Source organism: Oscarella lobularis, chromosome 1 (assembly GCF_947507565.1).
Source record: "Oscarella lobularis chromosome 1, ooOscLobu1.1, whole genome shotgun sequence".
Taxonomy (NCBI): Eukaryota; Metazoa; Porifera; class Homoscleromorpha; order Homosclerophorida; family Oscarellidae; genus Oscarella; species Oscarella lobularis.
Window position 1 is genome coordinate 5,566,112 of NC_089175.1, and position 22,844 is coordinate 5,588,955.

Sequence of the window (22,844 nt, forward strand, 5' to 3'; positions counted from 1 at the left end):
GTATAGGTGAAATTCTTTTAGGATTTGATTTGATTTTGATCTCTGTACAATCGGTACAGTAGCGATTTTTGGGCATGGACGTGTGTTTTAATTAATTGTATGACGCGATAATCGCTACTATATCTAAGCACTTTTGTTTCTTTTTTTGAAAGAGACAATAAATAACTAAACAATCGTTGCTTTGAAGGGGATGACAACTGTTGATATGAATTGTACGGAAGTAGAAAGGATTATCTACATTTGTAACGGTAGCGGACACGAAAGCGTTAGCAGCACGTAGCAGCTCGCGTTCTTCTCCATGCATCCTCCAGCAGTTCGATGCGAGAACGTCGTCGTATCGTACGGCTTTCGCAAGCGAGTCTCCGTCCTGAAAGGCCTCAATTTGTCCGTCCCCAAACGAGCCATGTAAGCAGCCGAACGCTCGAAAGGGATAACCTGTACGAGCAATACGACGACAAAGCGAGCGTTTCGCCGCGCGCGTAAGGCTCCCCGACCCCATAAGAGACCGGTGACGTCACCCCGTGGGGACCGAAGACCACAAAGTTCGTCGTGTAGCGACACCGCACAAATATGCATAGATTCGCGCACCATTTTTTAATCGAAGGGGCGTCATGGGGTGGACTTAGAACGAGTTCTTCTTTGTACAGTTACGGGTTACTGGGTCCGAGTGGGTGTGGCAAGACGACGCTGCTTCGATGCATCGTCGGTCGTTTGTCGCCCAATTCGGGACTCGTCGAAGTGTTCGACGAGAAGCCGAATTCGGCGCGAAGTCAAATTCCGGGTCGAGGCGTCGGCTACGTGCCTCAGGTGATAAAATAAATAAATTAATTAATTATTTAATTGTAATCTGCGGTTTTCTTAGGAAATTGCTCTGTTTGCTGACTTCAACGCTTTCGAGCATCTCCGATATTTCGGAATGCTTCACGGCATGGATAAGGAAGCGATCGAAAAGAAATCGAGATTTCTAGTCCATTTGCTCAATCTTCCCGACCCCAAACTACTGGTCAAAAATCTCAGGCAATAAATAAATAAATAAATAAGTAAATAAATAAATAATATTTTATTTTTAGTGGTGGACAGCAGAGAAGAGTGTCACTTGCCATCGCGTTGCTACACGATCCTCCTCTTCTCATCCTAGATGAGCCGACAGTCGGACTGGATCCTCTTCTGAGGCAACGGTACAATTCTTGTATTTATTTATTTATTTATTTATTTATTTATTTATTTATTTATTGTTTTTAGCATATGGTTGTATTTGAGAGAAATTTTGAATCAGAGTAATACGACTGTGATTATTACGACTCATTACATCGAGGAAGCCAGTCAAGCGGATGTGGTAGGATTTTTTTTCGAGAGGGAGGTTGGTGGTTTTGAGATTAGGTGTCTTTCTCCCCTGCGTTTAGGTCGGCTTGATGAGAAACGGGGATATCTTGGCTCAATCGTCGCCGCACACTCTCATGGAAAGACACCAATTAAAAGTGCGAATCGACATTCTTTATCTTCTTCTAAATCTTTTTTTCTTTCTTTTCTCTCCAGACTCTCGAAGAGGTCTTTCTCAAATTGTGCATGGATGCCGATCGATCGTTTACGGAGACCGTGATCGAAAGCAGCGTACGCGTTAAAAAAGAAAATGATTCAATAATTTCCTTAGCGTTCGAAATTAGATAAAGAGATCGCTATCTCTCACGTCATCGTCTAAGGAACACGTCGAAGTGCACAAAATGGACGAAAAAGCGCCGCTGCTTCGCAGCAATCGCAGCACCAGCGGCAAGAGCGGTTCTCTACGAAAACCAAATATCTTGCTATCCAAAGGTGCGTCAGAATGCGGGGGCGTGTTCTTGCCTATTCTTTTTCCCTTATATATAGACGATGGAGAAAGACGTTGCAGGGATGCGTTTTGCTGCTCCAAGAAGAGTCTGACCAACATTGGAGCACTCATGTGGAAGAACGTCGTCAAGTCGATTCGAAATCCAGGGTAAGAAAAACAACACTCTTTTTTGCTCGGTATCTATTTATTTATTTATGTATGTATTTATTGTCTGTAGTCTTCTCCTTTTTGAATTTTTTCTTCCCGCTTTTCAAGTCATTCTCTTTTGCCTCTCCATTGGCGGCTCTCCGAGCGATCTTCCCGTAGCAACAGTGAATCTCGACAGCGGCTTCCTTGGAACAAACAGTAACGAATCTCGTTCTCTCTTTCTCATTCACATTTATATATGTTCTACATATAGTGGGCAATATCTTCTTGAACTGCATAAACAACAATACAGTCAAAAAGGTAATGTATTAATTAATCGATTCGATTTATTTTGTGAAAGGATCGTTTATATATATATATATATATATATATATAGATGCCTTTCTCGACTGTCGACGAAGCAGTACACGAAGCCGTGAAAGGTCATACGTACGGCTACGTGTTGATACCGGAAACCTTCACTACGGATCTCATAAAACGATTCGTTATGTCATTAACTATTGTGGCTATTTGCTACGTCACTCTTGCTACGTAGTCTGCAGGAATGCACGAAGGCTAGCAATAGTACAGTCGAGGGATCGACAATCTCTGTCAGTCTCGATCAAACCGGTCTGCAAAATTAATTTTGAGTCATAACTCATAAGCCTCGACCTTGGTTTTCTTCTCAGACGACCAGCTCTCTATTGTTATAGTGAGAGCTATTCAGAATGCTTATACGGTGAGATAATTAATTAGTTAAATAAATTTTAATTATTTGCTTTGTGTATCGTAGTGCTTCTTGAATGAAGCGGCCGATATTTCGCCAACGAAATTCAATCCGCAGTCAATGGAGTCTCCAGTGACGGTAATATTCGTCGAAATGTTTTTTTTCTTTTTTGTGACTCTCTACATTACGAAATGAACGGCAGTTTATCAAACCGGTTTACGGCTCACTCGATTCAAAGTTCACTGACTACGTCATTCCTGGAATCATAGTCAGGTACACGCGTCATAGACTCAACATAATCCCTATTGATTTCTTGAATCCATAGCATAGCCTTTGGACTAACCATTGCCTTGACTTCAATGGCATTCGTTATCGAGCGAAAAGAAGGTCTCGTAGAGAGAACGTGGGTTGCAGGTAAATTCGAAAGAAAGACAACAAGATCACATTATTTATTTTTATTTTTATTAATTAATTAAATAATTAAAGGCGTTTCCACCATGCAAATGTTACTGGGTCACGTCTTCGTTCAAATCATTATTATTATCATTCAGATGCTGGCTATGGTCTTCTTTGCCATCGTCGTTTTCAAAGTACAATAGTATATATGTATGTATCCTTTTGAAGCGTCGTTGAGATTTTCTCCTCTGCAGATTCAGGTTGTTGGCAGCGTTGCTCTTCTACTTCTACTCACCTTTGCTCAAGGCTTTGCCGGTAAGAGTTGCCTACCCTAACTCGTTCTATTCTATTGATGCATTCTTTTTTTAGGGATGAGCTTTGGTATGTGAAATTTTGATTATGTTTGCTCTGCTTTACTTTTTCGTAAGGATTTGTCGTCTCTGCGTTCTGTGAGTATGAAACGACTGCCATACAACTGACGATGGGCTGCTTTTTTCCCATCTTTATACTCAGCGGTAAGTTCTTGTTATATTAGTGGCGAAATTGCTATGTATGCACGCACTCTGCTATTAGGTGTCTTATGGCCCCTTCAGTCGATGCCCCGTTGGCTCATGTACGTCAGCAATACTTTGCCCACAACCCGAGCCGCTGCGGCGATGCGATCCATAACGGAGCGAGGTCATTTTCTATGGAAATTATTTTACTCGTTAAATGAATTGAAGTTTTATAAATAAAGGTTGGGGTCTGACGTGGAGCGAAGTGTGGCAAGGATATCTCGTCAGTCTCGCTTGGATTGTCGTTCTCTTGATCATAGCTGCAATTGGACTCAAGATTAGAAAGTGAAAAAAAATGCGCTTGTCATTATAGCAAATGCGTGCACGGTGTCCTTCCAAATGTAGTACTGTAGTACAATGTCTTGTATCGTGACGTCACTATTGCACGTGCGTAATTCACGTGACAGTTCGTATAACAGATGGCCGTTTCGTTGCCGAACGACGGCTCCGCGGGGCTCGCCGTGCGCGGAAATCGTCTCGACAAGGCATACGGCGTCGGTCGCAGCAAACTCAGAGTGCTGAAATCGCTCGACATTCAAGTTCCTTACGGCGCGATGTAAGACGAAGGTGTTACGACACCTTTTCTCCTCCCGATTCGACGTTTAGATACGGTCTCCTCGGACCGAGCGGATGCGGAAAGACGACGCTCCTTCGCTGCATACTCGGCCGACTTCGCGTCGACGCCGGCGAAGTCGTCGTTCTCGAATATCCGCCCAATACGCCCGGAAATGGGGTTCCCGGCCGAAAAGTCGGCTACATGCCGCAAGTAGGGCCCTACAAATGAACCTGAAGACATAGTTTAATTAATTTAATAATTAATTTTTAATTTAATTAAGGAAACGGCTCTCTTTGGAGATTTTACTATCAAGGAGCATTTGGAGTATTTTGGAAAGTTGCACAAGATGTCGAATTCGGACATCAAAGGTCGATTGTCGTTTCTCATCGAACTGCTAGAATTGCCTGACAAAAGCAGACTCATTCGAACTCTCAGGTTCATCATCATTATAATGACATTGATTAGTGTGTTAATAATTTTCTCTTTTAGTGGTGGGCAGCAGAGGAGAGTGTCCTTTGCTGTGGCTCTGCTTCAGGAGCCGCCTCTTCTAATACTGGACGAACCGACAGTGGGAGTCGATCCTCTTCTGAGAGCCAGGTACGAATCTATATAATCAATTAATTATTAGTGATCTCTTACACGTGTGACTTTAGGATATGGAAACATCTTCGCGAAATCGTCACGCGATCGACGACTACCATAATGATTACGACTCATTATATCGAAGAGGCTCGACAAGCCGACGTGGTACATAAGTCAATAGTCTCGCCACATACACGTCATTTTTTTTGTCTCTTTGAGGTTGGATTGATGAGAAACGGGAAAATCTTGGCCGAATCCGAGCCGAATCGTCTCATGCAAAAACACGGCTTCGGCGTAAAATTATTTTCATGTAATCAATTATAAATCTTAAAAAGACTTACTAGTTTTGTTTAGAATTTGGAGGACGTCTTTCTCAAACTCTGTCAAACGTCAGACAATGACTACGACGACAGTCCACCTCGCTCACCAACGAATACCAGCGTAAGACTCAAATATTCTCTATTGTCCGCTCAACGTTGTGTATCAGATTCAAGATTGTGACGTACTTCGCGCTGACGAGAAAGCACCCCTCACCAACAACACTCTCTTGGCGTCTTCTATCGATGATTATAGTATCGATTCAGTAAAGGGTAAATATGGCTTTTAATTATTAATCTATTGATTTTTGCTGACGTTTTTTTCTCTCTCAGACTTTCAATCTCAAGGCTTTTGCGCAATGTATGGGCCGTCGTGGAGTAATGTGAGCAATACGGCGGCTGTTGTGTATAAGAACTTTTCTCGATTCCGACGAAATCTCGGGTAGATTAAATGAGATTATTATTTCTTTGCATTGTGACGTCTCCTTCTTTTCGTTTTAGATTGCTTTTGTTTCAGTTTCTTCTGCCTTCGATACAGATCATTCTCTTCTGTCTGGCTATAGGCGGCAATCCGAGGGATCTCAGCGTTTCCATTGTGAACAAGGATAGAGGAATGAGTGTGGGATCATTGAACTTCAACTGTAAGAACGGAAAAGAAATTTCGATTAAATTTCGTATATAGAGTAATGCGTTTTTTAGTGGGTCCTCTATTCGTTCAGAGCCTCGACAACAAAACAATTCACAAGGCATGTTACAGTACTCATAGAAGGGAGATTGGCAACACTCCCCAAAGCTCGTGGCGGTCAAACGACGAGTCTCTAAGCTTTTTCCCCCAAAGGGGGACCCTTCGCCCAATCCACGAATATCATATATAGAAGTCCTCGTATAATAATAATATATTATAACTATGCTTTCAGACCCTCTTACCATACTTAAAAAATTCTCGGCGGAACCCTAGCTTTAATATACTCGTTTTTCATTTGCCTTTTCTCTCAAATAAAGGTACCGTTTGACTCACTTTCTGAAGCGAGGAGAGAAGCCCATCTTGGCCACACGTCAGGGGTCATCTATCTACCAGAAAATTTCACGATTGACGCTATTGAAAGGTAAGAATTGGTTCTACTGTATGTTATTATGTATGTGTACTGTATGATCAAAAAATTTCCTTTTCTCTCGTAAGATTTACTCAGTGTACCAAGGCTTCAAATAGCACGGTGAAAGGTTCGACTGTGACCGTTAATCTAGATCTAACGGGTATACGAACATTTGTCAGCGCGCTATAATTTCTTTTGAATTTTGCCTTATTAGATGAGCAAGTCGCTCTCATGTTGGAGCAAGCCATGACGAATGCCTACGAGGTGACGTCACGCTGTGTGGATTAACTTTGAGAATCATTTCTGTTTATGTAGTTGTTCCTACACAAAGCGACCTCGTTATACGCCAAGTATACTGGGAATAAACTCAATCCAGATACCTTAGGCTTACCAGTGGAGGTGCTTCTTATGAAAAATGCTCATAGATGCATGAGTATTTAAATCCTGTTCTTTTAGTTTACTGATCCAATTTACGGTGATCCTAAGCATGCGACCTTTACGGACTACGTGGCTCCTGGAATAATTATCAGGTAATAAAAGGTACGTAGAGAACGTTATTGCTGATAATGCCTGGTTTTAGCATTTCTTTTGGAATGGCTATTGGGTTGACGGCCCTTACGTTTATTGTAGAGAAAAAGGAGGGACTTCTCGATCGAAGTTGGGTGGCAGGTCAGTTGGGAAGCTATCTCTACGTCATTCTGAATAATTTCTATAGGCGTCACTGTTGTTGAAATGGTTCTCGCCCACACGCTAACCCAACTTATTGTCATCATCATTCAAATGCTTTTTCTCATACTTTTTGTCATGGCTGTTTTCGACGTAATGTCTCTTATATATTTGCATCAAAAAATGTAGCCCTGGCGTGTGTTTAGATTCACTGCAAGGGAAGCGTTGCTCTCGTACTTCTTTTAGCCATTCTTCAAGGAATGACAGGTCTAGAGCGCTAATAATCTATAGGTATATACTCTTGACTACAATTCATTTTACTTTAGGAATGGGCTTTGGTAAAGACCTCTTCCCATCTACGTCGTTTTTATAATCTATGTTTTTTTCTCAAGGGCTTCTTGTCTCTTCTATGTGTGACACTGAGCTAGGCGCCGTTCAGATTGCCATGGGAGCCTTCTATCCGGTATTGTTGCTGAGTGGCATATTGTGGCCACTTCAGGCAATGCCGACTTGGCTGAAGTACATAAGCTACATTTTTCCTACTACTCATGCCGCTGAAGCAATGAGATCAATTTTTGGACGAGGTTAGAAACAAGATCTTGTTTTTATTGAATTTTTTTGACGTATTGTGTAAGGTTGGGGACTCTCTTGGCTCGTCGTGTGGAAGGGATATCTGATCACGATAGGATGGTTAATCCTACTTCTAGTATTATCTGCCTTGGGGCTCAAAAGGCAAAAGTGATGTTGTATGCACGGGTATTTATTTATTTCATCTGTTTTCTTTTTGTATGCGCATACTCTCCATAACGCGCTTTCCGAACCACGCTTGATCTCGAATTTTTCGTGCCAGGAGCTGGTTGAAGCCATCATTTCTCATTGAAGTACTTCAAGGGGACGAAAAGGCTCAGGTACGGTCCTCCTGAAGGCATTGGAACGTGTTCTCGCGTCGTTTCGTCGTCACGAAGTCGCGTGACGCCTCGTTTCATTCAAAAAATCGCGAACGAAGGCCTGAACGCACTTCCAAAAGCGTTTTATACGTGATAAGAATTGTTTCGCGTCCGATATGGGGTATTTCGCAGTCGGAAAAGAGCCCCGCGAGCCGAATGACCTTTCGCGTCCCGCCTCCAAAATTTCGTTCATAAATTCGCTAGCCAGAGCCGATTTGACGACGCGAAATGTTTAAAACGACACTATTTTCTCGTTTGAGATTGTTAGAGAGGCTATTTGCAATTGAGCCATTTTTCACAAACCGTGAGCTATAGCTCATGGTTTTGATGGTTTGGGTCACCTCTCCGATTCCCAGTTTTTCTTCATAAAACGCCTGTTTTGTGTCGTCTGTTTGATCTCGCGGAGTGAAACGGGCGTCAAACAATATTAACTTTGGCTAATATTTAATACCGGAAGTTGGCTCTCAAGGGAGTATTACAATATTAGTTTATTGTTACTTATTCTCTCCTTTCTTTGATACGCAGGACTCCTTAAGAAGTAGACGAAGAGGTTGACCGCGGTCCCAACGTCCTCAGCATGACGGGTGGTCCAAGCGACCCGGGGAATTGCGACTTCCCGTTCTATAAGTCGCATTCCCCTAAAGTGCTTAGAGGCCTCCGTGGCATGAGACCATAACTTCTAAACTGCCACCTCTCCTGGGCACGAGCAGAAAAAAGGCCCAACGTTCACGGCGTGCATCTCCTGACGGAGCTATCCTATGGTAGTCTCCCCAGGAGAACGACGCCAATATCAAGTGTCTGCATGCGTTTCAGACGACGCTGCAGGCACACATCACTGTGGGGACCGCAGTCTCAGTCCCACTACACGTACAGACAGAAATAGTTGTGCTGATATCGTTTTTATTTATTTATTTATTTATTTATTTTCAATAAAATTTTGAGCATAGCTTCTCCTACTTTTTACGTGTAGATTTCGCGATACGTTCGTGCGCGTTAGTTGAAACTCGCGCGCACGCTCCCAGGACGCGTGCGCGCGAGTTTCGCTTAGCCTGCTTTTGTCTCCATACCCTGGAGATCAAAAGCTGTGCGTAATTACCTAATAATTCATGCAAAAAAAGTCGTGCAAAAGAGTCTAGTCTTCCTTTTGAATATTCTCGCGTTTCGACGTTGCCTCGAGTTCTTTGAGTTTCTGCTGACGACGTCGTTCTTTTTGCTTCGCTATTTGTTGCTCGAGTTTCGTGCGAGCTTGATCTTTGCCCTTTTCGAGAGCGCTCGCGTATTTTTCCGTGTTTTCTGCGTGTTCTTGAGAAGCTCCTAAAGAGAAGAGTGAGACAAATTTTTTTAGATTGCTTTTTTTACCTCTTTTTGTTTCTCCCATAGTTCTGTCATTGCTTCGATCTTCTTTTGTCTTTCCATCTCTTTCGCTTCCAACTCTCGTCACCCTTCAACGTTGGAAAGGAAAATTTAGAATATCAAAATAATGATTTCAGCAAATAAATAAATATGCCATTCTACTTACTCCAGAGTATGTTTCGAGTTTTGAAACGTTGCTCTGAGGCACTGTCATCGAAAAACTAAACCTAGAAAAATATTGACAACAAAACAATTGGCAGGGAAAAAAACTGAAATACCTTGACATTAATTAATGATCGGCGTCCAAAGCACTCTAACATCTCTTCTTTTCTCAGAGCACGTATTTCTTGCTCATGTGTCCTTCATTGGGAAGAGTGCGACCTAGACAGAAGAGATCTAGAGCGTGTCCGCGTACTGCACAAGTTCCAATGCAGATGGGCCCCCGTCGACGAAAAGTGGTCAATTGCGTCGGAAAACTATTGATGAAAGGTACATTACGGCATTATCACACTCAACCACGCGATGTAGAAGAGAACAAGCGAGAAAGAGGCCCGAAACCCTAACGGGGGCCTCACCTCGCGCAGGAAGAACCGCAGGCCCAACCTAAGCTTCTGATTAGTAAAATAAGCAGTCATCATACCTAATTGTGCAAAAGCAACGGCGTCAAAAAAAAGAAAGACGAGAAGCAGCGGGAAATCCAACGATTGATAAACGACGCTTAGGAAGGCTTGCAGAACCAACCTAAACCTCCGATTACCAATAAAAATGTTAATCGGTAGCCGACAAACCAAATCGCGCAGAGAGACAGTTTGAGAAAGGCCCCAGAAGAACAAAAAAGCAGTGAACATGACACGTGACTGTCGAAGTAACACCCGTACTCCTACTGTAGATCAAAACACTGAATCCGTGATCAAAATAATCAAGTGAACAGGCACTTACACGAATAAATCAAAGGAATCTTTCTATTGCTAAATCTCCCTACCCATCAATGTCTATAGGACGCATTTTGAGAGCGCAATAACTAAAAAAATCTAACTAAAATCTCAACTCAATAAATGGAAAACAAAGGCGTTTGCGAAGGTAAGATAATTCTAGGGTGCAATAGCTAAGTGTTGATTTATGAGACTTGTAAGGTACGCGTGAAAATAGAGCTCCATGTCGTCTCATCTTATCTGATGTGTTGAATTGCGTTTGTCGTCGGAGGTCTCCACGACTGCTTCTGCTCAGCTACTGTGAAGAAAATTGCAAATAGGTCATAGATTGCTGCAAATAGCTTTAGGGAGGTAGCTAAAAAGCTCGTGAGCTAAGTGACAGTCCTTGTCCGCAAGTTGAACGCCCTGTTCGACGTCATCATTTCGGGGCGGACTTGAGTCCGTTGCTGTAATAAGGTTAGCTAGGTCGCTTAGCTTTTGTGCCTGAAGGACTTCTCGAATTGGAACAGGAAATCCCTCGCGTTCCATTATGTAGGAAAATTGCATCCAACCCAGAGAGTCGATTCCCAGACAGCTAAGATTGACGTCATTCTGTAAATCCATTGCTATTAGTTTTCCGTTGGAGACTTCGCAGAGGCCGTTCGTAATTTTTAGTTGGAGCTCGCCAGGAACGTTTTCCCACTCATCGTTTGTTTCTAGTTGACGAACGTTAGCGGACACGTAAGGAACTTTCTTCAAATCGAACAAAGACAGTTTTCCGCTCGGATTGCGAGGAAATTCGGAAACAAATCGAAAATCCGATGGAATCGAGTACCTCGGTAACGTAGAGGAAAGCATGTTTCTTAAATCGTCCAAGAAGGGTACCACAGAGGCTGGGCTCATTTCTGGTTGAAGGCAATAGCAAATCAGTCTGTCATTGTAGTCGAGACTCTCAACCGTAAGAAAAACGTCTTCAAAAAAGTCGTTGAATGCGTTCAGAATGATTTCCCTTACTTCATCGAGTTCCACCCGATTTCCGTTAATTTTCGCAATTCGCGCCAATCGTTGAATGAAAACTAGGCGGCCATCGCTCAATTGCCTAACTAGATCCCCTGTACGATACAGTGGAGTAGGACACGTTGCTTCAAAAGAATGTTGAGCAACGAAAGCTGCTTCAGTTTTCTGGGGGTTGTTTCTGTATCCGTTGGCTACTTGACAGCCGCCTATGTACAGTTCGCCCGGCATTCCTCGCACCACTTCTTTTCCGTCGTCGTTAAGAACGTAGAACACTGTACCAGGAGCAGGATTTCCAATTGGAGCAGAGTCGTCTAATTCGCTCTGCAGGCAGCAAGTGACGATTCCTGTCGTTTCTGTAGGACCATAGCAATTGTACAGCTTCACGTTGGCATGATTTATCAACGAAAAAAATTCGTTTCTAAGAGACGGGAGAAGAGCCTCTCCAGAGCTGAAGCAGTGTTTCAGCGATCGCAGCGACGGGGCAAGATTTTTCTGTCTGATGTGCCAGAGTAGCTGTCTCCACAGATGCGGAATCAAATTGACCACTTCTAGCTGTCGTTCTGCGATAAAACAGGCCAAGTAGGAGAGATCGATTGCTTTTTCTTCTGTCTTTGGTATAACAGCGCAGCTTCCTTGGCACAGAGCTCCAAGCAGCTCAACAATAGACACATCGAAAGATAAAGGTGTGCGAAAGAGCCATCGTTTTCCTTTTAGAATTTGACAGAGCCAAGAAGCTAAACCAGCCACGTTTTCACGAGTGACTTCGACTCCTTTTGGTTGGCCCGTGGAGCCCGATGTATATAATATGTAGCAAATGGCATGCTTTGATGAAGTTTCGGGAAGATTCTTACAAAGACTGCCGTCGTCTTTGCAGTTTTCAAGGGTATACGTCGGCAAATCGATCTGCTTGCAAACTTCCACGACGTCTAAGGGCAGAAGTTCGGCATCTTTGGTCATGATCAAGCCCAGAAAATCTTGGGCGTTTTCCACTATATTTGCCAGTCGCTTTCCGGGCAAAGCAGGGTCCAAAGGAATAAAAGTCAGATTTGATCGAATCGCCGCGATCATGCAGATTATAGCAGAAGCGCAGGGTTTGAAAAAAAGACCAACAGCTCCCTTCTTCGGCTTGACATTCGCTAAAAAAAACTTAGCCAAGCGGGAAGACATTTGATCCAACTGACGAAAAGTCAATGTGGTCTCTTCGTCGCAGCATTCGATTGCCATTTCGTCACTGCTGTTTCGAAATACGTATTGAAACGCCTCTTCAATGTCTTCAAACCGAGATGAAGATAACGAGTCCTTCTCGTTTAGCTGCGTTCTGACAAGACAGGGTGACGACAGAAGCGATTCAACTGTTTGCGTAGAACTGTCTTCGGATAGAATGAGACTCAAAATGGCGCCAAAGCTGTCTGTAATGACGTCTGCGGCAGACTTCGAAAACGTTTCCATGTTATATTCCACTGAATACGCAAGTTTTCCTCCTTCGCTCTGAGCTGTTATTAGAAGCTCAGCTCTAGAGTATTGGTTGTCTATCTCTTCGCCGTTTACAGTTACTTCAGCATCTTTTCCTTCTTGAGAGTTCAGCGATTCTGTGTAGCTGAAAAGAACTTGCAGATTTCCACTGGAACTGGCTACTTCAGTTTGGCGAAGCAAAGATGCCACTTTACTAAACGGCAAGTCCGAATTGTCTTTCGCTCTTGCTAGAGCCGTGAAAATTTGGTTCATGAGATCTTCAATGGAGTCGGACTTTCTCACGCCGACCTGTATTCCAACTAAATTTTGAAAAAGACCAATTATATTTGCTTCTTCCTTTTTCCTTTTTGATATCGGTGTGCCAAATAAAATTGACGATTTCCGACAGTATAAATGAAGCACCAGTACTAGGCTGCTGCACAAAACGGTGAACACAGTGAATCTGCCTTTAGCAAAAGCTTCCAAAGCGGAAATATCAATGTCAGTAGCTTTTCTGATTACAGCACAGCGATGGGTTTTTCTACCAACGGGCGTCTCGCACAAAAAATTGAGAGGCTCCTGATAAGACCCCTCATAGACGGACTTCCAGTATTGCAGCTGGCTCAGAGTCTCTTCTTCTGATAGTTTGTGTTCGTATTCAACTGATGGCAACTCTTCCAAAGAAGGAGGCTTTTCGGCGTTGCAAACGAGACGAAATTCGTCAACTAGCTGCCAAACGGACTCGTAGTCCACTAGAATGTGATGAAAAGTCATTGCGACGTAGACTTGACTCCGTTTCGACTCCTCGTGAGCGACACTGATAAAGCAAAAGCGCAAAAGAGGCGGTTTTGTCAAATCAAAAGGCTGCGCTCCAAATTCTGATGCGCACGAATTTATTTTGCTCTTTTCAGCGACGCGTTCTTCGAACAAAAGACCGAGCTTTTCAAATTCTGCAACGCATTGAACAGGAGCGCTTGAGCGTCGTTGAAACGCTATTCGTAAACCAGGATGACGTTTCACCAACGAGATTAGAGAACGCTTTGTCCTGTCTCGAAGGTCTTCCTCGTTTAGCCGATTACTAGACACTTTCAGTAAGTAAGTCAGATTGTAGGCACTGCGATGGGCGATAGTTGCATCGACAAAGAGGAAACCGTGTTGCACTGGCGTAACTGGCAATTCTTTCAAGTCGGAAATAGTCAGGCTTTCAGTAATCACTGCCATTTCTTCATCTTGCATTATCGTCAGCTTCATTACAGGAACCGAGCGGCTATTCGCAAGACTGCTGATGAACATGGTAAAGTGCTCTTGGAGGGATTGCATTAGGTCATCAAGAGCAACGTCGGCGGCATAAGCAAGAGAAAGGTGTTCAGTGCAGTCATCAGCAACAACAGCTAGTTTTCCGCCATTTGTTTTCTTCAGAAGCTCCAACGCCGTTATGGGAGCCTTCTTCTTCGATATGGCTAAAACAACAGGACAGTCTTCTAATGGAAAGAGTTGGTTTCTGTAGAGCGCTTCTCGAGACATTAGACACGTTGGTCTTGATAAACGCTTCTTCAGTTTGTGAAGAATTTTTAGCAGACTTTCTTCAGCAGACTCATTCGAATCTAGCTCAACTTGAACAGGCAGGAAGTTGCAGAAGTACGCTTCGAGTATCTTCTCGTATTGAGTCGCTTCAAAACTGCAGTAGACAGCTACGCCGCTCATTCCACGGTGATTCAATCGGCACAGAAAAGCAGTAAACACGCTCAGCATTAAAAGTTCTCTGCTTGCGCTGTAGTTGCTCATGAAGTCCAGACAGTCAAAGTTTCCCAGTATCAACTAGGTAGCAGAGGCCTTACGACTTTTCACCGTAAATGAGCTGGGAAAATAAGGAAATGACGTTTTGGCAAATTTTTTGAATTCTCCAATAATTTCGTTTTCGTGCCTCGCTGATTTTTCGCATAGGGCCGTCAATCGATCTCTAACGTCGCTGTCCAGAGGCATGCCCAAGCAGACAAAGCCTTTTTTGAATTCTTTTTCGAATTCACTTGCATGCAGCGAACTGAAACCGAACGACATTTCTCCGTCAGCTGCACGCACAGTAAGCTGCTTATTGCTGGCATTAAAATTTGTCAAAGTGCCTGGTAAGATCTCTTCATCACAGTCGTGCCTGGCTGACAGTTCCAGAGTGACAGGAAGCAGAAGAAACCTGCTGTCAGTTAATTGAAAACAAATTTGCGGAAGACAAAGCTCATTTTAAGCCGTTGGGCCAAAGTCAAGTGCTCGTACAAGATTTCTTATCTGGGAAGTTGTTTGTCTGAAATCTATGATGCCTCCATTGGAAGGTCTTTCAAGCTTTGAGTAGTATTTTCTAAGTGTCATATCTTGTGGCGTTTTGGTCCAAGTGTTAGCTTTCAATTGGTCGCAGAGAATCCTAAAAGTGCGCACGGCTTCTTTGTGGCACCGTACGCTGAGCGTGAAAGCAGTATCGGACTCCTCAATCGGTATCGACTGTTGAAGGAGTACATCACCGGCGTCCCCTTCACTTGACATCTCTATCCACGATATTCCGTGCATTTCCTCTCCGTTTAGAATAGCCCAATTCGTAGCGTGCCAGCCCGCGTAGCGCGGAAGAGCACCGTCGTGGTAGTTGATCGCCAAGCGTCTTGCCAAAGCGAGAACGGCGAGAGGGAGTTTGGCCGGGTTGACGATGCTGAAGAGGAAGTCCGTTTGCCCGAGGCGCTCGTCGCCGGCTCGCCGCATAAATTCTTCCAGAGTTAGAACGCTTTCGATCGCTTTCGTTTGCTGAGCCCACTGAGCGGCTAAACGGTCAGGTGTGACAACACAACTCACGGCGAAACCGGACTGAAGAAGAACATCGATGCATTCTACCATTGTCAGCGTTTGCCCAATGACGATGCACTTCGGCGCCGTTTCTAGCGACTCCATGCCTGCAACCATAGATATGCTGCAACAGTAAACAGAAACGGCTGAAGTGTGTTCACAGGGCTCTTGGCAAAGGCACCGAAACCTGCAAAACAGGTTCGCACCGGATCTTCATACATGTACACTTCGATGAGCGACACGCAAACGCGGCATGCAAAAGCGCCACCAATGGTCCGACACCCTTCTGCGTGCGAGATCGATTAATTGAATTATTGGAAGCCGGTGATTGGGCATACGAACTTTATGAAGTGTACCGCATACAAGGAGCATCTTCCCCGGATATGCTCCGGGGCTGGCCGCCGAACCGGCTACTGGCCGGGCAGGCCGACGAAAAGTTGTAAATTGCGTCGGAACTATTGATGAAAGGATGTAGAAGAGAACGAGCGAAAAAGAGGCCCGAAACTCTGACGGGGCCCTCGCCTCGCGCAGGACGAGCCGCAGGGCCACCCTAAGCCTCTGATTACCAAACTAAGTAGCCAACATACCTAATTGTGCAAAGAAATAGCGTCAGAAAACAAAAGACGAGCGACGTTTGGAAATCCAACAATAAACGACGCTAGGAAGGCTTGCAGACCCAACCTAAACCTCCGATTAGCAATAGAAATGTTAATCGGTAGCCGACAAACCAAATCGCGCAGAGAGACAGTCCGAGAAACTCAGCAGATTAGTGGACACACGTGACTGTGAAGTAACACCCGTACTACGGTACACTATATAAAAAAATTGATCAAATCGAACAGACACTTACACGAATAAATCAATGGGACCTTTCTATTGCTAAACCTCCCTACCAATCAGTGTCTAGGACGTAACGTTCTTGCTATTATGGGAGAGGAATGACTAAAATTCAAATTCTATCTGATCCTGACTAAAATCTTAGAGTAGTTTGTATCAGGGTATTAACTATGTTATCAAACGAGGGCCTCTCTAAAGGATTGAACCTGACGCAGTCATTCAGAAGGGTCGTGTAATCTCGCGGAGCCTCAACTTTTCCCTCTGGGAGTCGACCTCCTGTCTTCGTGTGCAAGTGAATTGCCTCGTTCGGCATTCCTTGGCAAAAACAGGTAAAAACAAAGAAACCTGTTATGTATGCATGAATACCTTTGTACGGACGGTCTCGTTCTTTGATTTCCCATAGTAGAATTCCGTAACTGAAGACGTCTGATCTCTTGGCGATTTCTCTCTTCTCTTCGCCGTCTTCGGTGCCGTACGTGACCGACTGGTATCGTTCCGGTGCAATGTACATAGCTGTGCCTCCAGGAGTCTGACCCTCTTCGCGGTACTGAGTCACAGCGCTAACGTCGGTCATTTTCGCAAGACCGAAATCACAGATCTATATATGGAACATAAATAATACTATATACAGTATAACGTATTGGTTAGCCATTGACCTACCTTGCAAATATATATCGTTCTTCCCCCTCGAGTTATCTTGTTCACAAGAACGTTGTTTGACTTGAGATCGAGATGAATGACGGTTGGTTCGTTCTTGTGAAGATGAGACATTCCCAGAGCGATTTGATTGGCAATGTCGAGACGATTGCCCCACAGTTCTATGCTGCGATCATCGGCTGAGGTCAAGACTTGAAACAAGTCACCACCCCCGATGTACTCCATGACCAATGCATAGCATCTAGGAGAAGTGGAGATGCCAATGAGACTGAGAATGTGAGGATGCGGCTTAATTCTCAATAGAATTTGAGCTTCCTTGTCTAACAGCGCCGATTGCCTGCACAAAGAAAACCATCCATATGTACAAATAAAATCAATTTAGCATTACATACTGTGGTAATATTCGTCTCTTGAGAAAAACTTTGATTGCTACAATCTCGTTGCTTTTCGTTAGCCTTGCGCGATAGACTTCACCGCTGCAACCGCTGCCAAGAAAATCGCGTTCTTCATCGTACTCAATTTCACTCAGACTGATTCGAAGTAGTGGATCGGGTGTCGGTTCCTAAAGTAATTGCTGCTTTCTCTTTTCAATAATAATGTGCATACACAATTACGTCTTCTTGCATAGCGTCAGGCCAGTCGTCAGCAATTGGCTCATTCACTTTCACATTGCTAAGTTTCAAGGAACTTCGTAGCTCTAAAGTTCACAATTTATTTAATTGATTGATCAATTAAGCCAGGTGCGCCCCTATTACCGTATTTTGCAACAGCCCAAAGAGGAATTAATTTGAATAGGCTACATTGGATAGTCGCGGCATTGCCGCCAAATCGTATGAAGCAAATGGCGTCGGCCAAAACCACGTAACAGACACTTTGAAGACACGTGGAAATCATGTTCACTGGAGCGGGAAGCTATTATAATAATAATAATTTTGCTGAAGGAAAATTTCTTCTACTCACTTCTTTCCACCTCATGGTATCTACTTCCAAAACAACGCAGGCATGCCCATCACACTGGCCACACATGACAAACAAAAGTGTTCCCTGTCCGGGAGCGTCCACAGCTAAAGCAGAATGATGAGAGAAGGAGGGCAGTGTAAAAGAACCAGAAAGTGTTGTTATTTCCAAAAACTCCTAAATTATTAATTAATGCACGTTAACGTTCAAACGTAACAAATAGCTTACCCTAGTATTCAATTTGAACATGAAAACATCCTTGAATGTCCCTTGTGAATCTCGACCCCCAATGAGTACAGCTCGATTCTTGTCAATGGAAGTGAACGTGTGGCCACAACGAGGCAATGGCCTTGATCCACAGCACTTCAATGGAATCCAACTTTCTAAGACAAACGATTCAGACTCAGATCAGTGAAAGAAAGAAAAATGGCCTCGCACCATTGTCTAAGGAAAACGTCCACAGTTCATTGTTGAACCCGTCGAATTCACGATATTGGCCAGTAGCCGGAATCCAAGAGGATCCTGCGGCGGGAGAGAAAATCTCGTCTCCTCGTCCCCCGAAGACGACGAGTACTTGACTCCCTTCGTCGCCCAACAGACACAAGCCGCACCCGGAGCGACCGTGCGGCCAAGGACTAGTGCGACGAACAATTCGCCATTCGAACGTCGACGGATCGAGCGTGTGCAAATTGCTCGTGTAGGCGAGACTGCCGAGTTCGAGCGGCGACGGGTAAAGGCCGCCGTAATGATAAATGCACCGATTCGACGCGACGGCGATCTTCGACGCCGACGACGGAATGGGAACGTCGACGTCTCTTCTGGACGTCGCTACGCGCCTTGACCATACGTTATCGCACAAATTCAATGCCCATATCGTCTCGTTCGACATGTAGCGGGTCTTCATGTCGGGTCTTCCGACAGATCCGCCCCAGACGAGCATCTGACGATCGAGTATCGTAGCAACGTGACCAGCACGTTGTTCTGGTCGGTCTTCAGATGGGACTTCGTCATGACTTTGCCTAGTGTCCGCTGACGAGTCAGAGATGGAGCTCGTAGGGTGTTTCGTCGTCATCAGGAACGACGTCACAAGCGACACAAAGGCAGAGCCCTATAAAAGAGTAGTCAGGTCACCTGACCCTTGCACGTGACCGTGGCGAAGGGTGTGGCCTCCAGACTAATAAAAGAGAGCTGCGCCAACTCGATTTATCACGTGACTCACGTGAGCCGCTGGACGCCATTTTGTGTCCAGCTTCACGAGTTTAGGCGGATCGTACCGCTTGCGGGATGGGTTAGAGCAGCTGCCCGAAAAACTGTGCGTTTAGGTCATGTAGAAGTTTCAAACGATGCGGTGTGCGGTCCTCTAGCGCGTATATTTCCTTTTTTACGCGAGGACGTAAAAATCCTCCTCGCCTACCCATTGAGCTGAGAACGCAGTACGATTTTCTGCGCTAACAGCTATCATTGCTACTTCATTTCCAACCTTTAGCAGTATGTGTTTAGTAGCGAAATCCGTCGAAATCATGTAGCAACCCTCAAGCTGTATTTTCTGAATTCTCAGAAAATGCTCATACACGCGCAAAACTATACAAAACTATTATACTAGACCACAATACTACGCGTAAGAGGTTTCCGGGCAACTATAACATTGTTTCACTTGCCTCATTCCCATCAAGCGAGTGAAAGAACCTGGCTAAATAAATGAAATAATTTTTTAGGTGCTTAGAAACTTTTTTTGCGCGTAGTCCTGTGATGAAAGGAAAGTTTCGCGTACTTTTGAAATTTTAAAAAATCAAATCCGGGAATTTACGGAGTAGACAATGAGGTATTTCAAACGATTTTGACGAATTTCGCTACGCAACACATAGCGATAATAATCGGAAATGCACTAACAATGACAGCTGTTAACGCAGAAAAACCGTATTGCGTTCTCAGCTCGAAGGGTAGGCGAGGACGTTTTTCACGTCTTCGCGCAAAAAAGGAAAGATACGCGTTAGGGCGCCGTACACCGCACCGTATGAAACTTCTACGTGACATAAACGTACTGTTTTTCGGGCAGCTGCTCTAACTCATCCCGCAAGCGGTACGATGTGCCTAAACTCGCGAAGCTGGACACAAGATGGCGCCCATGTACGGGGTTGGCGCAGCTCTCTTTTATAGGGCTCTGCACAAAGGAACGACGGAATTCAATTAACTATGACAACAAACCCCGTACGGTTAGCCGCAAGTTCCTGTAGAGTTCCTGGTTCCTGGCTTATCTCTTCGAATGACATCGATTACTCCATTTTTCGCATCCTTTCAATTGGCACATGTAGTCGGCTGCTGTTTCAAAACAACAGGAAGTAGAAATAAGACGTTCGACGTTGAAGTGCTAAATGGTTCTGCATGACTAAATCTCAGAGTAGTTTGTTTCTAAGGGTACTGACTATGCTATCAAACGAGGGCCTCTCTAAAGGGTTGAACCTGACGCAGTCATTCAGAAGGGTCGTGTAATCTCGCGGAGCCTCGACCTTTCCCTCTGGGAGACGACCTCCTGTCTTCGTGTGCAAGTGAATTGCCTCGTTCGGCATTCCTTAGGAAAAACTGGTAGAAACAAGGGAACCTGTTACCTGTGCATGAATACCTTTGTACGGACGGTCTCGTTCTTTGATTTCCCATAGTAGAATTCCGTAACTGAAGACGTCTGATCTTTTGGCGATTTCTCTCTTCTCTTCGCCGTCCTCGGTGCCGTAAGTGACTGACTGATATCGTTCCGGTGCGATGTACATAGCTGTGCCTCCAGGAGTCTGGCCCTCTTCGCGGTACTGAGTCACAGCGCTAACGTCGATCATTTTTGCAAGACCAAAATCGCAAATCTATATATGGAAATACGTAATACTATTGGTTAGCCGCGTTAACCTACTTTGCAAATATATATCGTTCTTCCTTCTCGAGTTATCTTGTTCACGAGGACGTTGTTTGACTTGAGATCGAAATGAATGACGGTTGGTTCGTTCTTGTGAAGATGAGACATTCCCAGAGCGATTTGATTGGCAATGTCGAGACGATTGTCCCACAGTTCTATGCTGCGGTCGTCGGCTGAGGTCAATACTTGAAACAAGTCACCACCACCGATGTACTCCATGACCAATGCGTAGCATCTAGGAGAAGTGGAGACGCCAATGAGACTGAGAATGTGAGGATGCGGCTTAATTCTCAATAGAATTTGAGCTTCCTTGTCTAACAGCGCCGATTGCCTGCACAGAGAAAATAATCCATAAGAAATCAGATTAGCATTACATGCTTACTGTGGTAATATTCGTCTCTTCAGAAAAACTTTTACTGCAACAATCTTGTTGCTTTTTGTGAGCCTTGCGCGATAGACTTCGCCACTGCAGCCACTGCCAAGAAAATCGCTTTCTTCGTCGTACTCGATTTCACTCTGACTGATTCGAAGTAGTGAATCGGGCGTCGGTTCCTAAGCGATCGTTGCTCTCTTGTTTCAATTATAAAATGCGTATATACAAGTACTTCTTCTTGCACAACGTGAGGCCAGTCGTCAACAATTGACTCATCCACTTTCACATTGATAAGTTTCACGGAACTTTGCAGCTCTAAATTTCACTGATTATCATTATTCAAGTCGGATGCGCCATAATACCATATTTTGCGACAGCCCAAAGTGGAACTTCTTTGAATAGCCTATATAGAACAGTCGCGCCTTCGCCGCCAAATCGTATGAAATAAACGGCGTCAGACAAAACCACGCAACAGACACTTTGAAGATACGTGGAAATCATGTCCGCTGGAGCGGGAAGCTAAAATTCAAACCAGGATAATAATTTTGCTGAAGAAATCTTATTTTCGTCTACTCACTTCTTGCCATCTCATGGCATCCACTTCGAAAACAACGCAGGGATGCCCATTACAATCTCCACACATAACGAACAGAAGTGTTCCCTGTCCGGGAGCGTCCAACGCTAAGGCAGAATGATAAGCGAAGGAGGGCAAAACAAAAGAACCAGAAAGTTTCGTTATTTCCAAAAACTCCTAAATTATCATTGCGCATTAAAACGTTATAACGTACCAAAACAGCTTACTCTAGTATTCAACTTGAACATGAAAACATCTTTGAATTCTCCTTGCGAATCTAGACCGCCAATGAGTACAGCTCGATTCCTGTCAATAGAAGTAAACGTATGGGCGCAACGAGGCAAGGGCCGCGATCCGCTGCACTCCAACGGAATCCAACTTTCTAAGAAAAACGATTCAGAAGTAGAGATCAGTGAAGAAAAGACATCTTACCATGTCTCAGAGAAAACGTCCACAGTTCATTGTTGAACCCGTCGAATTCACGATATTGGCCAGTAGCCGGAATCCAAGACGATCCTGGTGCGAGAGAGGAAATCTCGTCTCCTCGTCCCCCTAAGACGACGAGCACTCGATTCCCCTCGTCGCCCAGCAAACACAAGCCGCATCCGGAGCGACCGTGCGGCCAGGGACTCGTGCGACGAACGATTCGCCATTCGAACGTCGACGGATCGAGCGTGTGCAAATTGCTCGTGTAGGCGAGACTGCCGAATTCGCACGGCGACGGGTAAATGCCGCCGTAATGATAAATGCGCCGATTCGACGCGACGGCAATTTTCGACGCCGACGACGGAATGGGAACGTCGACGTTTCTTCTGAACGTCGTCGCGCGCCTTGACCAGACGTTGTCGCACAAATTCAATGCCCATATCGTCTCGTTTGACATGTAGCGCCTTCCTGGGCCTCCACCCCAGACGAGCATCTGACGATCGATTATTGCAGCAACGTGACCAATACGATGTTCTGGTCGGTCTTCAGATGAACGTTCGTCATGGCTTTGCCTAGTGTCCGCTGACGAGTCAGTGATCGAGCTTGGAGGGTGTCTCGTTGTCATCAGAACTGCGTCAGATTGGCTCACAAAGCCAGAGATACAAAGGGACCACGGGACAAAGCGAACAAACCGCGTACGGTTAGCCGCAGGTTCCGGTCGAGTTCCTGGATTCCTGGCTTATCTCTTCCTCTTTATATAAAAGCGCTT

General features: G+C 44.6%; 5 protein-coding genes and 1 long non-coding RNA gene across 6 annotated transcripts; 2 read left to right on the plus strand and 4 right to left on the minus strand.

Moving 5' to 3' along the window:
• The first annotated feature begins 112 nt into the window (after positions 1-112).
• On the plus strand, positions 113-4,012 carry LOC136195710 (ABC transporter G family member 20-like). The gene is made up of 23 exons (XM_065985143.1): positions 113-405; positions 648-807; positions 863-1,017; positions 1,071-1,178; positions 1,243-1,336; positions 1,404-1,478; positions 1,537-1,611; positions 1,665-1,812; positions 1,867-1,975; positions 2,046-2,173; positions 2,229-2,275; positions 2,352-2,454; positions 2,510-2,584; positions 2,644-2,693; positions 2,748-2,819; positions 2,884-2,954; positions 3,007-3,095; positions 3,168-3,271; positions 3,332-3,392; positions 3,447-3,458; positions 3,506-3,592; positions 3,651-3,755; positions 3,814-4,012. Exons 1-23 carry the CDS (start codon positions 299-301, stop codon positions 3,918-3,920), a joined length of 2,142 nt encoding a protein of 713 aa, XP_065841215.1. The 5' UTR covers positions 113-298; the 3' UTR covers positions 3,921-4,012.
• Positions 4,013-4,026: 14 nt separating this feature from the next.
• LOC136195702 (ABC transporter G family member 20-like) lies at positions 4,027-7,635 on the plus strand. Its single transcript, XM_065985131.1, has 22 exons — positions 4,027-4,187; positions 4,238-4,397; positions 4,468-4,622; positions 4,677-4,784; positions 4,841-4,934; positions 4,989-5,063; positions 5,124-5,210; positions 5,257-5,359; positions 5,420-5,528; positions 5,588-5,727; positions 5,786-5,832; positions 6,089-6,192; positions 6,267-6,340; positions 6,395-6,444; positions 6,496-6,579; positions 6,637-6,710; positions 6,761-6,849; positions 6,896-6,999; positions 7,053-7,113; positions 7,173-7,184; positions 7,239-7,430; positions 7,482-7,635. The coding sequence occupies exons 1-22, from the start codon at positions 4,051-4,053 to the stop codon at positions 7,586-7,588; spliced, it is 2,166 nt and encodes a 721-aa protein (XP_065841203.1). The 5' UTR covers positions 4,027-4,050; the 3' UTR covers positions 7,589-7,635.
• A 1,529-nt stretch (positions 7,636-9,164) lies between these two features.
• LOC136195761 (uncharacterized) lies at positions 9,165-9,997 on the minus strand. Its single transcript, XR_010671941.1, has 5 exons — positions 9,935-9,997; positions 9,787-9,887; positions 9,425-9,527; positions 9,313-9,373; positions 9,165-9,235 (listed from the first exon to the last, which is right to left on the minus strand). It is a non-coding gene; the product is annotated as an uncharacterized lncRNA (long non-coding RNA).
• A 59-nt stretch (positions 9,998-10,056) lies between these two features.
• LOC136199793 (phosphinothricin tripeptide synthase PhsC-like) lies at positions 10,057-16,138 on the minus strand. Its single transcript, XM_065990089.1, has 4 exons — positions 16,078-16,138; positions 15,937-16,030; positions 15,692-15,804; positions 10,057-15,635 (listed from the first exon to the last, which is right to left on the minus strand). The coding sequence occupies exon 4, from the start codon at positions 14,309-14,311 to the stop codon at positions 10,400-10,402; it is 3,912 nt and encodes a 1,303-aa protein (XP_065846161.1). The 5' UTR covers positions 14,312-15,635; positions 15,692-15,804; positions 15,937-16,030; positions 16,078-16,138; the 3' UTR covers positions 10,057-10,399.
• A 14-nt stretch (positions 16,139-16,152) lies between these two features.
• LOC136199796 (uncharacterized) lies at positions 16,153-19,991 on the minus strand. Its single transcript, XM_065990095.1, has 10 exons — positions 19,972-19,991; positions 18,239-18,900; positions 18,029-18,183; positions 17,804-17,977; positions 17,599-17,755; positions 17,458-17,540; positions 17,236-17,405; positions 16,847-17,180; positions 16,553-16,784; positions 16,153-16,501 (listed from the first exon to the last, which is right to left on the minus strand). The coding sequence occupies exons 2-10, from the start codon at positions 18,870-18,872 to the stop codon at positions 16,320-16,322; spliced, it is 2,121 nt and encodes a 706-aa protein (XP_065846167.1). The 5' UTR covers positions 18,873-18,900; positions 19,972-19,991; the 3' UTR covers positions 16,153-16,319.
• Positions 19,929-22,819, minus strand: LOC136199795 (uncharacterized). The gene is made up of 10 exons (XM_065990094.1): positions 22,082-22,819; positions 21,877-22,031; positions 21,653-21,826; positions 21,438-21,594; positions 21,308-21,390; positions 21,085-21,254; positions 20,700-21,033; positions 20,421-20,652; positions 20,224-20,369; positions 19,929-20,168 (listed from the first exon to the last, which is right to left on the minus strand). The coding sequence occupies exons 1-10, from the start codon at positions 22,698-22,700 to the stop codon at positions 20,052-20,054; spliced, it is 2,187 nt and encodes a 728-aa protein (XP_065846166.1). The 5' UTR covers positions 22,701-22,819; the 3' UTR covers positions 19,929-20,051.
• Positions 22,820-22,844: the final 25 nt, after the last annotated feature.

Bases quoted from the DNA above. Each gene is read 5' to 3' on its own strand.
- LOC136195710 (XM_065985143.1), top strand. From the start codon at position 299: ATGCATCCTCCAGCAGTTCGATGCGAGAACGTCGTCGTATCGTACGGC. The intron at 2,694-2,747 runs GTGAGATAATTA...TGTGTATCGTAG, and splicing joins CTATTCAGAATGCTTATACG to TGCTTCTTGAATGAAGCGGC. The intron at 3,593-3,650 runs GTAAGTTCTTGT...CTCTGCTATTAG, and splicing joins TCCCATCTTTATACTCAGCG to GTGTCTTATGGCCCCTTCAG.
- LOC136195702 (XM_065985131.1), top strand. From the start codon at position 4,051: ATGGCCGTTTCGTTGCCGAACGACGGCTCCGCGGGGCTCGCCGTGCGC. The intron at 5,064-5,123 runs GTAAAATTATTT...AGTTTTGTTTAG, and splicing joins TGCAAAAACACGGCTTCGGC to AATTTGGAGGACGTCTTTCT. The intron at 6,193-6,266 runs GTAAGAATTGGT...TTCTCTCGTAAG, and splicing joins ACGATTGACGCTATTGAAAG to ATTTACTCAGTGTACCAAGG.
- LOC136199793 (XM_065990089.1), bottom strand. From the start codon at position 14,311: ATGAGCAACTACAGCGCAAGCAGAGAACTTTTAATGCTGAGCGTGTTT.
- LOC136199796 (XM_065990095.1), bottom strand. From the start codon at position 18,872: ATGACGACGAAACACCCTACGAGCTCCATCTCTGACTCGTCAGCGGAC. The intron at 17,181-17,235 runs GTATGTAATGCT...TTCTTTGTGCAG, and splicing joins AAGAGACGAATATTACCACA to GCAATCGGCGCTGTTAGACA. The intron at 16,502-16,552 runs GTATTCATGCAT...GTTTTTGCCAAG, and splicing joins ACGAGACCGTCCGTACAAAG to GAATGCCGAACGAGGCAATT.
- LOC136199795 (XM_065990094.1), bottom strand. From the start codon at position 22,700: ATGACAACGAGACACCCTCCAAGCTCGATCACTGACTCGTCAGCGGAC. The intron at 22,032-22,081 runs GTAAGATGTCTT...CGTTTTTCTTAG, and splicing joins GACGTTTTCTCTGAGACATG to AAAGTTGGATTCCGTTGGAG. The intron at 21,255-21,307 runs GTACTTGTATAT...ACGATCGCTTAG, and splicing joins CTCACGTTGTGCAAGAAGAA to GAACCGACGCCCGATTCACT.